The 13649-nt window shown below is 46.4% G+C and overlaps 1 protein-coding gene across 4 annotated transcripts in view; it reads right to left on the minus strand.

Moving 5' to 3' along the window:
- The window catches only part of LOC130358175 (NACHT, LRR and PYD domains-containing protein 3-like), a 215317-nt gene that overhangs the window by 85175 nt on the left and 116493 nt on the right, over window positions 1-13649 (minus strand). For 3 of the 4 annotated variants that reach the window (XM_056561041.1, XM_056561044.1, XM_056561040.1), the window contains exon 5: window positions 2612-2677. The exons of the other annotated variant lie outside the window; for it this stretch is intronic. In XM_056561041.1, coding sequence (XP_056417016.1) covers window positions 2612-2677 — 66 coding nt within the window. The remainder of the gene's footprint in view (window positions 1-2611; window positions 2678-13649) is intronic. 4 annotated transcript variants of the gene reach the window in all.

Genomic DNA, 13649 nt, shown 5'->3' on the forward strand with positions numbered 1-13649 from the left:
CTGGAATACCCCTTTAAATGTAATGCCATTATATACTACACACCCATATGCAGTTGTTATATACTGTACATCATATAATAATGAAATATACTGTGCACCTATAGAATACAGTGCTCCCTCAACTTACAATATTAATTGGTTCCAGGATGAACATTGTATGTTGAAACCATTGTATGTTGAGACCAGAACTCTAAGGAAACCTGGTAATTGGTTCTGAAGCCACTAAAATGTCATCCAAAAATAGGAAAAAGTGAGGATTAAAGAAAAATAAATAGATAACTAATATAGATAAAGCAAATCCTTATATATAATAGTAATAAAGATCTGCTGGGGGCTGTAATCACTGTCTATGTCAGTGTTTCCCAACCAGAGTGCCTCCAGCTGTTGCAAAACTACAACACCCAGCATGCCCGGACAGCCAAAGGCTGTCCGGGCATGCTGTGAGTTGAAGTTTTGCAACAGCTGGAGGCATCCTTGTTGGGAAACACTGGTCTATGTAGAGGACAGGAGCTTCTTCAGGGTTCTGTACAGAACACGCAATGTCCTAAAAAAGTAAAATGGAGCCGCCCTCACCTGGTGTCCAAAGGAGCAGCTAACCCTGGTACAGGTAAAGTGTACAGAACATGTAATACCTCTCTGTATTGTAGGGGGCGCTACCAGACACCAGTCAGTGCATACACTTCAGTAATACAGGTAAAGAGTACAGAACATGTAATACCTCTCTGTATTGTAGGGGGCGCTACCAGACACCAGTCAGTGCATACACTTCAGTAATACAGGTAAAGAGTACAGAACATGTTATACCTCCCTGTACTGTAGGGAGCGCTACCAGACACCAGTCAGTGCATACACTTCAGTAATACAGATAAAGAGTACAGAACATGTAATAACTCCCTGTACTGTAGGGGTCGCTACCAGACACCAGTCAGTGCATACACTTCAGTAATACAGATAAAGAGTACAGAACATGTAATACCTCCCTGTACTGTAGGGGGCACTACCAGACACCAGTCAGTGCATACACTTCAGTAATACAGGTAAAGAGTACAGAACTTGTAATACCTCCCTGTACTGTAGGGGGCGCTACCAGACACCAGTCAGTGCATACACTTCAGTAATACAGGTAAAGAGTACAGAACATGTAATAAATACCTCCCTGTACTGTAGGGGGCGCTACCAGACACCAATCAGTGCATACACTTCAGTAATACAGATAAAGAGTACAGAACATGTAATAACTCCCTGTACTGTAGGGGGCGCTACCAGACACCAGTCAGTGCATACACTTCAGTAATACAGGTAAAGAGTACAGAACATGTAATACCTCCCTGTACTGTAGGGGCCACTACCAGACACCAGTCAGTGCATACACTTCAGTAATACAGGTAAAGAGTACAGAACATGTAATACCTCCCTGTACTTTAGGGGGCGCTACCAGACACCAGTCAGTGCATACACTTCAGTAATACAGGTAAAGTGTACAGAACATGTAATCCCTCCCTGTACTGTAGGGGGCGCTACCAGACACCAGTCAGTGCATGCACTTCAGTAATACAGGTAAAGAGTACAGAACACATAATACCTTCCTGTACTGTAGGGGGCGCTACCAGACACCAGTCAGTGCATATACTTCAGTAATACAGGTAAAGAGTACTGAACATGTAATACCTCCCTGTACTGTAGGGGGCGCTACCAGACACCAGTCAGTGCATACACTTTAGTAATACAGGTAAAGAGTACAGAACATGTAGTACCTCCCTGTACTGTAGGGGGCACTACCAGACATCAGTCAGTGCATGCACTTCAGTAATACAGGTAAAGAGTACAGAACATTTAATACCTCCCTGTACTGTAGGGGGCGCTACCAGACACCAGTCAGTGCATACACTTCAGTAATACAGGTAAATAGTTCAGAACATGTAATACCTCCCTGTACTGTAGGGGGCGCTACCAGACACAAGTCAGTACATACACTTCAGTAAAACAAGTAAAGAGTACAGAACATGTAATACCTCTCTGTACTGTAGGGGGTGCTACCAGACACCAGTCAGTGCAGACACTTCAGTAATACAGGTAAAGAGTACAGAACATGTAATACCTCCCTGTACTGTAGGGGGCGCTACCAGACACCAGTCAGTGCATACACTTCAGTAATACAGGTAAAGAGTACAGAACATGTAATACCTCCCTGTACTGTAGGGGGCGCTACCAGACACCAGTCAGTGCATGCACTTTAGTAATGCAGGAGTTTTACGAGCGAAATGTCCATTCTGATTGGTCGGTTCTTCCAACCATTGATATGTTTTGCAGATTCCATAGCATTGTATGTTGAATCTGGTTTCAAGTTACAATGGTCCAGAAAAGACCATTGTATGTTGAAACTATTGTATGTTGAGGCCATTGTACGTTGAGGGATCACTGTATTCCTATATTTACTGCACACACATATATTGCTACATGCTGCACAGTGTGTGTGACTGAGGCCTTAGTGAGCAGAACCCCCTCCAGCGTCACCTGCTCCATCTGCTTTATATGTTACTGGTTGTATTGGTTCAGCTTCATGGATACTGGGAGGATTCTTACTATAAGAGGTTATATAATGTGCACTTACCTGTCAGCTCTGGGGGAAGGTTGTGCCCAAGTTTATCCAGGAGGATTTGTCCAACCAGATTGTCACCTAATAAGAAATGACAGATGTGAGTGATTCTCTAGTATATAGACATCAGTGCTGGATGGAGAATATATATATATATATATATATATATATATATATATATATGAGATATATACAGTGATCAGGACAAGACATGCTTAGTGTCACCTAATAAGAAATGACAGATGTGAGTGATTCTCTAGTATATAGACATCAGTGCTGGATGGAGGATATATATATATATATATATATATATGAGATATATACAGTGATCAGGACAAGACATGCTTAGTGTCACCTAATAAGAAATGACAGATGTGAGTGATTCTCTAGTATATAGACATCAGTGCTGGATGGAGAATATATATATATATATATATGAGATATATACAGTGATCAGGACAAGACATGCTTAGTGTCACCTAATAAGAAATGACAGATGTGAGTGATTCTCTAGTATATAGACATCAGTGCTGGATGGAGAATATATATATATATATATATATATATATATATATGAGATATATACAGTGATAAGGACAGGACATGCTTAGTGTCACCTAATAAGAAATGACAGATGTGAGTGATTCTCTAGTATATAGACATCAGTGCTGGATGGAGAATATATATATATATATATATATATATATATATATATATATATGAGATATATACAGTGATCAGGACAAGACATGCTTAGGATCACCTAATAAGAGATGACAGATGTGAGTGATTCTCTAGTATATAGACATCAGTGCTGGATGGAGAATATATATATATATATATATGAGATATATACAGTGATCAGGACAAGACATGCTTAGTGTCACCTAATAAGAAATGACAGATGTGAGTGATTCTCTAGTATATAGACATCAGTGCTGGATGGAGAATATAATATATATATATGAGATATATACAGTGATCAGGACAAGACATGCTTAGGATCACCTAATAAGAGATGACAGATGTGAGTGATTCTCTAGTATATAGACATCAGTGCTGGATGGAGAATATATATATATATATATATGAGATATATACAGTGATCAGGACAAGACATGCTTAGTGTCACCTAATAAGAAATGACAGATGTGAGTGATTCTCTAGTATATAGACATCAGTGCTGGATGGAGAATATAATATATATATATGAGATATATACAGTGATCAGGACAAGACATGCTTAGTGTCACCTAATAAGAAATGACAGATGTGAGTGATTCTCTAGTATATAGACATCAGTGCTGGATGGAGAATATATATACCATATTTATCGGCGTATAACATGCATTTTTTTAGCCTAAAGTCTATCTGCGTGTTATACGCCGATAAGCCGCTGCAGTTCAGTGATTTAATGCGGGCGCTTTAAATCAATGAACTGCAGCGGCTTTTGCAGGTGCAGAGACCTGCCGTCGCTGCCGGCTTCTCTACCCCTGCCTTTCCTGGGGTCCAGAGACTGCCAGCGACGCTGCCTCCCATATCCCCGGTTTTATAATTACCTGTTGTCGGGGTCGGGTCCGCGCTGCTTCTGGCCTCCGGTGTGGCGTCCCCTGCGTCGTTGCTATGTGCTGCACGGCGCGGCGGAATGACGAGTGATGTCACATTGAAGAGGTCACTCGTCATTGCGTCTCACAGCGCATAGCAACGAAGAAGGAATGCCACACCGGAGGCCAGAAGCAGCGCGGACCCGACCCCGACAACAGGTAATTATAAAACCGGGGAAATGGGAGGCAACGGGGCAGCGGCGCCAGCAATGGGTGCTGCTGCCCCTTCTCTCCCCCTGGCTATCTGCGCCGCTGCCTCATTGCCGGCACCGTTTCTCTCCCCCTCTCTATCGGCGACGGCAACGGGGCAGCGACGCCGATAGCCAGGGGGAGAGAAGGGGCAGCGGCACCGATAGCAGGGGGAGAGAAGCGGCGGCAGCAGGGCTCTAGACCACAGGACAGGCAGGTCGAGAGAAACGGGCAGTGACGGCCTCTCTCCCCCTGCCTTTCCTGGGGGCTTCTGCGGGGTCAGAAACAGTGTATTGGGGTATACACACACACACACACATGCACCCTCATTTTACCAAGGATATTTGGAATGGTGTGAAAATAATGAGTGATCCTGTGGGAGGTAGGTTGGATGATCGGTGTCTGTAATGGTGCAGTGTGTGCAAGGATTGGATCCATCCTCAGACACTGATTCACATGATCCCTCTCTCAACAATTCTTAGATGTGTATACATTTGCATGTACGTGTGTGTGTGCGCGCAGATTTACGCGGGTGTCCACATATATTAGCATATGTTGAGTTACTTATTCTGTAAATTGTTATGATGGTCAAAATGCCAATGCCGTTGCACATTTATTAATATTCCATACACATATGTTTGGCTATTCAAATATGTAAATTCATTTGCATTCAAATTTTAATTCATAAAATAAAAATGTATAACAAATATAAAAATTGATATTTAAAGAATCAATAAAAATTCAAGCTAATAATTAAGATAAAATTATAGAGGAATATTAGAATATTGATTATTATATAATCGTTTATGTGCATAGGCATATGCATACACCATCTATAAATGTCTATTATAATTTTGTATAAGAAAAAAGATCTTTTTGTAAAATGAAATCGTTTTTAGTTTAAATTATGTATTTTTACATGAAATTCTTTCTTTTTATCTATTTTTGTGTAAAATTCATGTTAGGCATATTGCCGGTGGACCTTGTTAATTGATTTTGTATATATGTTGTGTAATTTAAAAAGTTTAGGTAGGGGTTAATATCCTACCTGTATATAAAGACCAACCCCTTCCTTGTTAGCTATGCCTGATGAAGCGCACCTGCGGTGAAACGCGTTGCATTGTTTTAATAAAGCTATCCTTTGTTCTACCTGACGTGAAGTAAGCCTAACAGGCACACTTATCGGAGACAACATATTAAGGCAAAGTTTCCACTTGTTTTTTTTTTGTGGCAAAAATGACAATAAAAATGCCAAATCTGCCGCATGGCCCTTTTTCTGTTAAAAAAAAAACGCTGCGGCCAGATGTTAGCTGCAAGTCAATAGGAAAACGCAAAATGCCTTTTCCACTTGGCCTTTTTCTTCTTTGGCGTTTTCTGCTCCTTGGCAGTTTTTTTAAATCGCAGCATGTTGAGACTATGACGTTTTTTTCACCAAAATCGTGGCTTTTTTCTTCCATAGAAGTCTATGGGAGTGAAAAAACGCGAAATAAAACTCCATGTGGGTTTTAACTTTGGGATTTTTGCAGGTGTTTTTTTATTCATTTTTGGACTTAAGCAATACAAAAAGTGATGTAGATGCCTTTTTTTTTATTACATTTCGTAGGGTACCATTTAAAAAAAAAAGGGGGGGGGGGAGAGGATGGAAAAAATGTATTTAACAAAATTTATATATTTTTTAGAACAGAATTTTTAATAATTTTTTAAAAGGGACCAATTTACATGAGGGACCTAAAAATGTAGCCGACAATATTAAAAATGTATAAAGCAGATGGTGTTGGCAAATCACAACTCTCAGTGGCATATATCAATCTGCGAAGTAAAGAGAACTTAACATCACAGAAGGATATAGTGCGGGCAGGGGAGCAGAGAAGTGCGGTACCGCTTCTATAGCCTATACAGGAGGATCACAGAAGTGACACCCTCTGCGATCTGTCTATTAATGCAGGTACTACTGCTCCCAGCATGACGCACAGGGTGCTCCATGTTTGGAGCAGTAGTACCTGCAGTTAAGGACAGATCACAGGGGTGTCACTCCTGACACCTGCTGCGATTGTCCTTCATCCTTCTGAGATGCGGAGCGGCTTTCTTCTGCGCTCCGCATCTCTGCACTATACAACCGGCCAGTGATGTGAATATAAATTCAAATCACTTATTCATATATGCCACTCATAGCGGTGATTTGCTGGCACCATCCGACCAATCACCACTCTGAGCGGCATATATGAATAAGTGATGTGAATTTATATTCACATCACTGGCCGGCCCAGAGTTCATAGCAGAGATACGGTGCGCTGTATAGAGCCACTCCGCATCTCAGCAATATAAAGGACGATCGCAGCGGGTGTCAGGAGTGACACCCGGGGTGATCTGTCTATTAGTACAGGGACTACTACTACTACCAGAATGGAACAGTCTGTTACATGCTGGGAGTAGTAGTAGTGCCTAAATAATGTAAAAAAAGAAGAAGAAAAAAACACTCACTTTCATAAACACATAATTAAAATACATTACTAATAAAAAAATTCATTGTAAAAAATATATTATTTTTACAATTAAATGGCCCCTTTCTACATTTTGAATATTGACAGCCACATTTTTAGGTCCCTGCCCGCTTACATAAATTGGTCCCTGTTTAAAAATTAATAAAAATTTTGTTCTCAAAAAATATACATTTTGTTAACTACAATTTTTCCATCCCTACTGCATCCTTTTTTTTTTTTTTTTTTTATTGCGTACCAAGCAAAATTCTTAAAAAAAACGGTTTCCACACAATGGCAAAGACGCAAGAAAAAACGGCAGGAAAAAAAAACGCCAAAATGCAGGAAAATGCGTTGGCGTTTTTTTTTTGGTTTTTTTTGGTCAGAAAAAGAAACAAGTGGAAACTAAGCCTAAGTATAGGCATATTTATATATCATACCGGCTTACTAGGTGTAAGCTGCACAGCTGGCAGAGATCAAAATATGGACATATTTCTAGATTAATAGCAATCCATATAAGTAAGGCTACATCTCCACTTGGCACCTCCGATTCTGCACATTATTTTAAAGAGACAGACACTCAAACTCTATTCACACATTTGATGAAGTGCTTACAGGACATCTGCAGCAAAATACAATTTATCCCCTGTACACAGGATAGGGGGATAAGTGTTTGATTTTGGGGGGGGGGGGGGTCCGACCGCTTGGACCCCCCTTGATCTCCTGCACAGGGCCATGCCTCTGTAGCGGCTCTACCATGCAGGAGGCGTGCCGGTCACAGCGGCACGCCTCCTCCATGTATCTCTATCGGAGAGGTGGAGAGGCAGCGTCCATTATCGTAGGTCGACACTACGCGCATTAGCTGCTCACATAGAGCGGCAATGCGGGGGCCCCATCTGGGTGATTGCGGGGGTCCGAACGCTGGGACACTTATCCCTTATCAGACACATCCTGTGGATAGGGGATAAGTTGTCTTTTGCTGCAGATGTCCTTTAAATGGCAAATGGTCGTAAATGAACCAAAGTGTCAGGAGCCCAGATGCCTCAGCAAACGCATCTGAAATGTGTGTCGGGGTGCAGCGAGAGCACACTATAAAATATTGGTAAGAACGCTGCTAATAAGTTTATGTAGCACTGGGAACCTTCTATTCTCTATCTTCCTAGCACACATACAATATCTCCCATAAGTGATTACACCCCTCAAATTATATATAAAAGGGATATGCAAAGCAGCTCAGCACAACACCTTCACAAGTAGCATTCCCTAAACATCAGCTATGCTACCTGTGAAAGTTTCTTTTCCCAGAAAGCCTGTGGAGTGCTAATGGCCTTTTTTTGAACTTGAATCTCCATACACCAGAAGTGGTGCTCCTCCCTAAGGAGAATACTTATCCATATATATATATATATATATATATATATATATACATACACTGGGAGCACATGGTAAGTGAGCCTTGAACCTTGTTCACACTGGCGTGGTGCTGTGCGGCATCCGTTGCTGCCGCGGCGCCATGTCTGTGGGGGTTCGGCCCAGAGACTGGTTTCAGTGATGCAGCCTGTATAACAGTGTGTAATGTTGTGTTCCCTCAAAATAACTCAACACAGCAATTAAGGTCTAAACGCAACCTAAGTGAGTACACCCCTAAGTGGAAATGTCCAAATTGGGCCCAAAGTGTCTGTAATATTTTGTGTGCCCACCATTATTTTCCAGCACTGCCTTCAGCCTCATGAGCATGGAGTTCACCAGAGCTTCAAAGGTTGCCACTGAAGTCCTCTTCCTCTCCTCCATGATGACATCCAAAAGCTGATGGATGTTAAAGGAGTAGTCCAGTGGTGACTCAGTGGTGAACAACTTATCCCCTATCTTAAGGATAGGGGATAAGTTGCAGATCGCGGGGGGTCCGACCGCTGGGGCCCCCTGCGATCTCCTGTACGGAGCCCCGACAGCCCGCGGGAAGGGGCGTGTCGACCTACGCACGAGGCGGCGGCCGACACACCCCCTCAATACAACTCTATGGCAGAGCCGAAGCGCTGCCTTCGGCAATCTCCGGCTCTGCCATTGAGATGTCTTAAGGGGGCGTGTTGGCCGCCGCTTCGTGCGGGGGTCGACACCCGCTATCTGGGCAGAGAGCCTGGCCCCCGTACAGAGAGATCGCAGGGGGCCCCAGCGGTCGGACCCCCCGCGATCTCAAACTTATCCCCTATCCTTAGGAGAGGGGATAAGTTTTTCACCACTGGACTACCCCTTTAAAGACCTTGAGTTTCCCCACTTTCCGTTTGAAGATGCTCATATTTCTCTTCAAAATGCAAAACTCTTGAAGAGAGACTTTCCTGGCAGGATATCCTGGTCTTCAAGCTTCTCCTGAGGATCATCTGCTTTCAACATCAAGCTTTTTCTGCCGAGGATTTTATTTTGCTTCGATTTTTCCTGTTGGATTACAACTGCTGGGGAAGAATTTGCATAGCTCCACCCACTTTCTTCACCTGGTTGGATTTTCTTCAGGGCTCGACCTTGCTTCTGGATTTTGACCCCTTGCTTTGGATCTACAATGGCTTTGGATAAGGAGATCCAGCCTGATTTCTCTTATCCTTATCCACTTTGCCCGCTTTGTTGGGAACTGTCCCGTGCAGAGGGAGGAGAGGAGGATTACAGTTTCAATGAGGAACCCACACATCCCAGGAGCCAACATCCCTACTGTTCCCCCGAGCGCTCCGGGTCCCCGCTCCTCCCCGGAGCGCTCGCAGCATCCTCTCATTCGCAGCGCCCCGGTCAGACCTGCTTACCGGGTGCGCTGCAATATCACTCCCAGCCGGGATGCGATTCGCGATGCGGGAGGCGCCCGCTCGCGATGCGCATACCGGCTCCCGTACCTGACCCGTTCCCCGTCTGTCTTGTCCCGGCGCGCGCGGCCCCGTTCCTTAGGGCGCACGCGCGACGGGTCTCTGCAATTTAAAGGGCCACTGCGCCACTGATTGGCGCAGCAGGCTTAATCAGTATGTTCACCTGTGCACTCCCTACTTATACCTCACTTCCCCTGCACTCCCTCGCCGGATCTTGTTGCCATTGTGCCAGTGAAAGCGTTTCCTTGTATGTTCCTAGCCTGTGTTCCAGACCTCCTGCCGTTGCCCCTGACTACGATCCTTGCTGCCTGCCCTGACCTTCTGCTACGTCCGACCTTGCTCTTGTCTACTCCCTTGTACCGCGCTTATCTTCAGCAGTCAGAGAGATTGAGCCGTTGCTGGTGGATACGACTTGGTTGCTACCGCCGCTGCAAGACCATCCCGCTTTGCGGCGGGCTCTGGTGAATACCAGTAGCAACTTAGAACCGGTCCACCAACACGGTCCACGCCAATCCCTCTCTGGCACAGAGGATCCACCTCCTGCCAGCCGAATCGTGACACCTACCTTCCTGAAGCGTTTCTTTACTGCGGGGAAGGATCCCACCCACATCCTGGACGGAAATGCTTTTTGGACTGCCACGTTGTCCATGATTGTACGCCTGAACAAGGACTCTTCATCCCCGATGGGGTCCAACACCTGCCCCAGTCCTTTTCTTTGGGGAACTGTTCAGGCCTGATTTTCTACCCGGACACACTGCAGGCCTGCAGGTGATGTGGCAAGAAGGGCCATGAGAATAAGGACTGTAAGGAAGATGCCTGCAGGTTCTGTCGAGTGACAGGACATTTGACTAAGGATTGCCTGAAGACCAAGAGATGCAACCTTTGCGGACAAATAGCTCACACCTAAAAGGATTGCCCCCAGAGGAAAACAACATGGGCATCTGTTGCAGCAAAAGCCCCGAAGCCAGCCCAAGAGCCTGCAGCACAGAAGGCCAAGGAAAAACCAGCTAAGAAGGAGGGTAAGAAGGCAAAAGTCATCACCTACCCAGCCCCTACCCAGCCCACCCCTGCCCAGGCCTCGGCCCTTCCCACCCCTACCTTCCCGGCCCTTCCTGTCCCCAGCCCCTCTGCGTTGGCCTCTCCCACCGAGGAGACAGCTTTCCACTATCCCCTCCTGAATTCAGGGCTGTCTCCCGCCCCCTGCCCCACCCTGCCTCCTTTCTCTCCTGGTCCAGCAGCACCTAACCCACCTCCAGCTGCTGGTGCCCCGTCTTTGGAGGAATATCCTTTGCTTCCTCCCACAGGTACCAAGCAGGGGAAAAGGAAAGGACAACACAGAAGTAGAGTCCTCCAAAATGAAGATCATCGAGGCCTGCGAGACTCCCCTACATTCAGATGATGAGGAAGAGGAGATGGAGCAGGCCATAGCACAGTCAGTAAAGCAGCTGTTTGCTGACCCAGAGGTCTACCAGCTGTTCAATGTGCCACAGAACCCTGTCTACAACAAGTTTTTGGAAGGAAGTCTGACCCCCCCCCCCCCCCCCCACACACACACACACACACACTCCTTAAACCTCTGCAACAATGTGGGCAGCACTTATACGTCTGTTTCCCAAAGACAACCTCTGGATATGACGCTGAGCACGCACACTCAACTACTTTGGGCAACCACGGTGAGGCCTGTTCTAAATGGAACCTAACCTGTTAAACCACTGTATGGTCTTGTACACCGTATTGCAGCTCAGTATCATGGTCTTGGCAATCTTCTTATAGCCTGTTACCCTGAGCACTCCGGGCACCCTGCTTGCCTCGGTGCGCTCACAGCGTGTGTCTCCAGGCAGCGCTCCGGTCACGCGGTCTCGGCGTGTGCGTCCCCACTCTATAGGGCGCGTGCGCGCGTGCCGGGACTCTTCAATTTAAAGGGCCAGTGCACCAGTGATTGGTGCCTGGTCCAAATCAGTTAATTAAGGGTTAAAGGTTTCTGCTTTGACTTAATTTGGCCTCACCTATGCACTGCCTATAAGTACCATCTCCTCCCACAGCCTCCTGCCGGATCTTTGTTGCCTTGTGCCTGAGAGAAAGCGTTTCCTTGTTCCTGTGTTACCCTGCCTGTTGCCGAACCCGTTGCTACTGACTACTGCCTGTGAACCGTTGCTGCCTGCCCTGACCATTTGCTACGTCTGACTACGCCTTTGCCTGATCCTCTTGTACCTTGCCTTATCTTAGCAGCCAGAGAGGTTGAGTCGCTACTGTATGGAATGACCTGGGGGTTACCTGCCGCAGCAAGACCATCCCGCTTTGCGGCGGGCTCTGGTGAATACCAGTAACCCCTTAGACTCCGTTCCACTGGTATGGCCCACGTCATCACCTCTCTGGCACAGCGGATCCACCACCAACTCCTGCTACCTCCAGCCAGTCCGGATCCTGACAGTAAGATCCGGCCATGGATCCCGCTGAGGTACCTCTGCCAAGCGTCACTGACCTCTCTGCTTGGTGTTCCAGCAGTCGCAGCAAATTGCGCAGCAGGGACAACAAATTAATCAGTTGTCCGCCATGTTGCAGCAACTCCTGTCTGCCCAGCAACAAGCGTCGCCACCGCCAGCTCAGTGTCACCACCACAGCCTGCTGCCGCTTCCTGCAGCTCCAGAGTCCGTCTGTCCTTGCCGGAAATATATGACGGTGACTCCAAGCAGTGTCGCGTCTTCCTGTCTCAATGCTCCCTGCATCTGGAGCTTATGGCCAACCAGTTCCCGTCTGAACGCGCCAAGGTGGCCTTTATAGTTAGTTTGCTAACAGGGAAGGCCCTGGCCTGGGCTACACCATTGTGGGACCGCATGGATCCAGCCACTTCCTCCGTCCAGTCCTTCTGCCAGGAATTTCGGAGTGTGTTTGAGGAGCCAGCCCGGGCTTCCTCAGCCGAGACAGCACTTCTGAATTTGACTCAAGGAAGCTCAACAGTGGGTGAATACGCCATTCAATTCCGTACCCTGGCCTCAGAGCTGAATTGGAATAATGAAGCACTTTGTGCCACCTTCAAAAAGGGACTAAGCAGTGAGATAAAGGATGTCTTAGCTGCACGAGATATACCATCTTCTCTTAGTGACCTCATACCTTTGGCCACTAGGATTGACAAGCGTTTCTCCGAGAGACAAGAGGAACTTCATCAGGAAAGTGAGAGAGCTCGTCCTAGACGCTATCCTCGTCTGGCTCCGGTTTTCCAGCGTTCTCCGCAACCCTTTTCTGGGCCTCCCGCTGTGGAAGCCATGCAAGTGGACCGGTCTCGCCTGACCCCTCAAGAACGGAGCCACCGTAGAAGCGAGAATTTGTGTCTATACTGCGCCAGCTCATAGCACTTCCTGAAAGACTGTCCTCTCCGTCCACCGCGTTCGGGAAATGCACGCACCTAGTAAACGTGGGAGAGGCGTTACTAGGTGTGGATTCCTCCTCTCCACGTCTTACAGTATCTGTGCAGCTATCCGTACCCACCAAGTCACCCTTCACTGCAGTCGCTTTTCTGGACTCCGGTTCTGCCGGCAACTTCATCCATGCTTCCTTGATTGACAAATATCATATTCCTGTGGTTCATCTTCTCAAGCCCTTCAGTATCTCCACAGTCAATGGAGAGAGACTCGCTGCTACTGTGCAGTTCCATACTCTGCCACTCCAGATGGACATTGGGATTCTTCATACAGAGAAACTGGAGTTCTATGTCCTCCCCTTGTGCTCCTCTGAACTCCTCCTGGGTCTGCCTTGGCTACAACGCCATTGTCCTGTCCTGGATTGGACCTCCGGAGACATCTTAAGTTGGGGTCCCTCTTGCTTCAGCCGCTGTCTCAAGCCTGTTCCTGTCGAGCAAACATCTGCTGCTTCTCCTCCACCGGGTTTGCCAGAGCCATATCACAGTTTTGCTGATGTCTTCTGTAAGAAGCAAGCCGAGGTT

This window comes from Hyla sarda, chromosome 2 (genome assembly GCF_029499605.1).
Source record: "Hyla sarda isolate aHylSar1 chromosome 2, aHylSar1.hap1, whole genome shotgun sequence".
NCBI lineage: Eukaryota > Metazoa > Chordata > Amphibia > Anura > Hylidae > Hyla > Hyla sarda.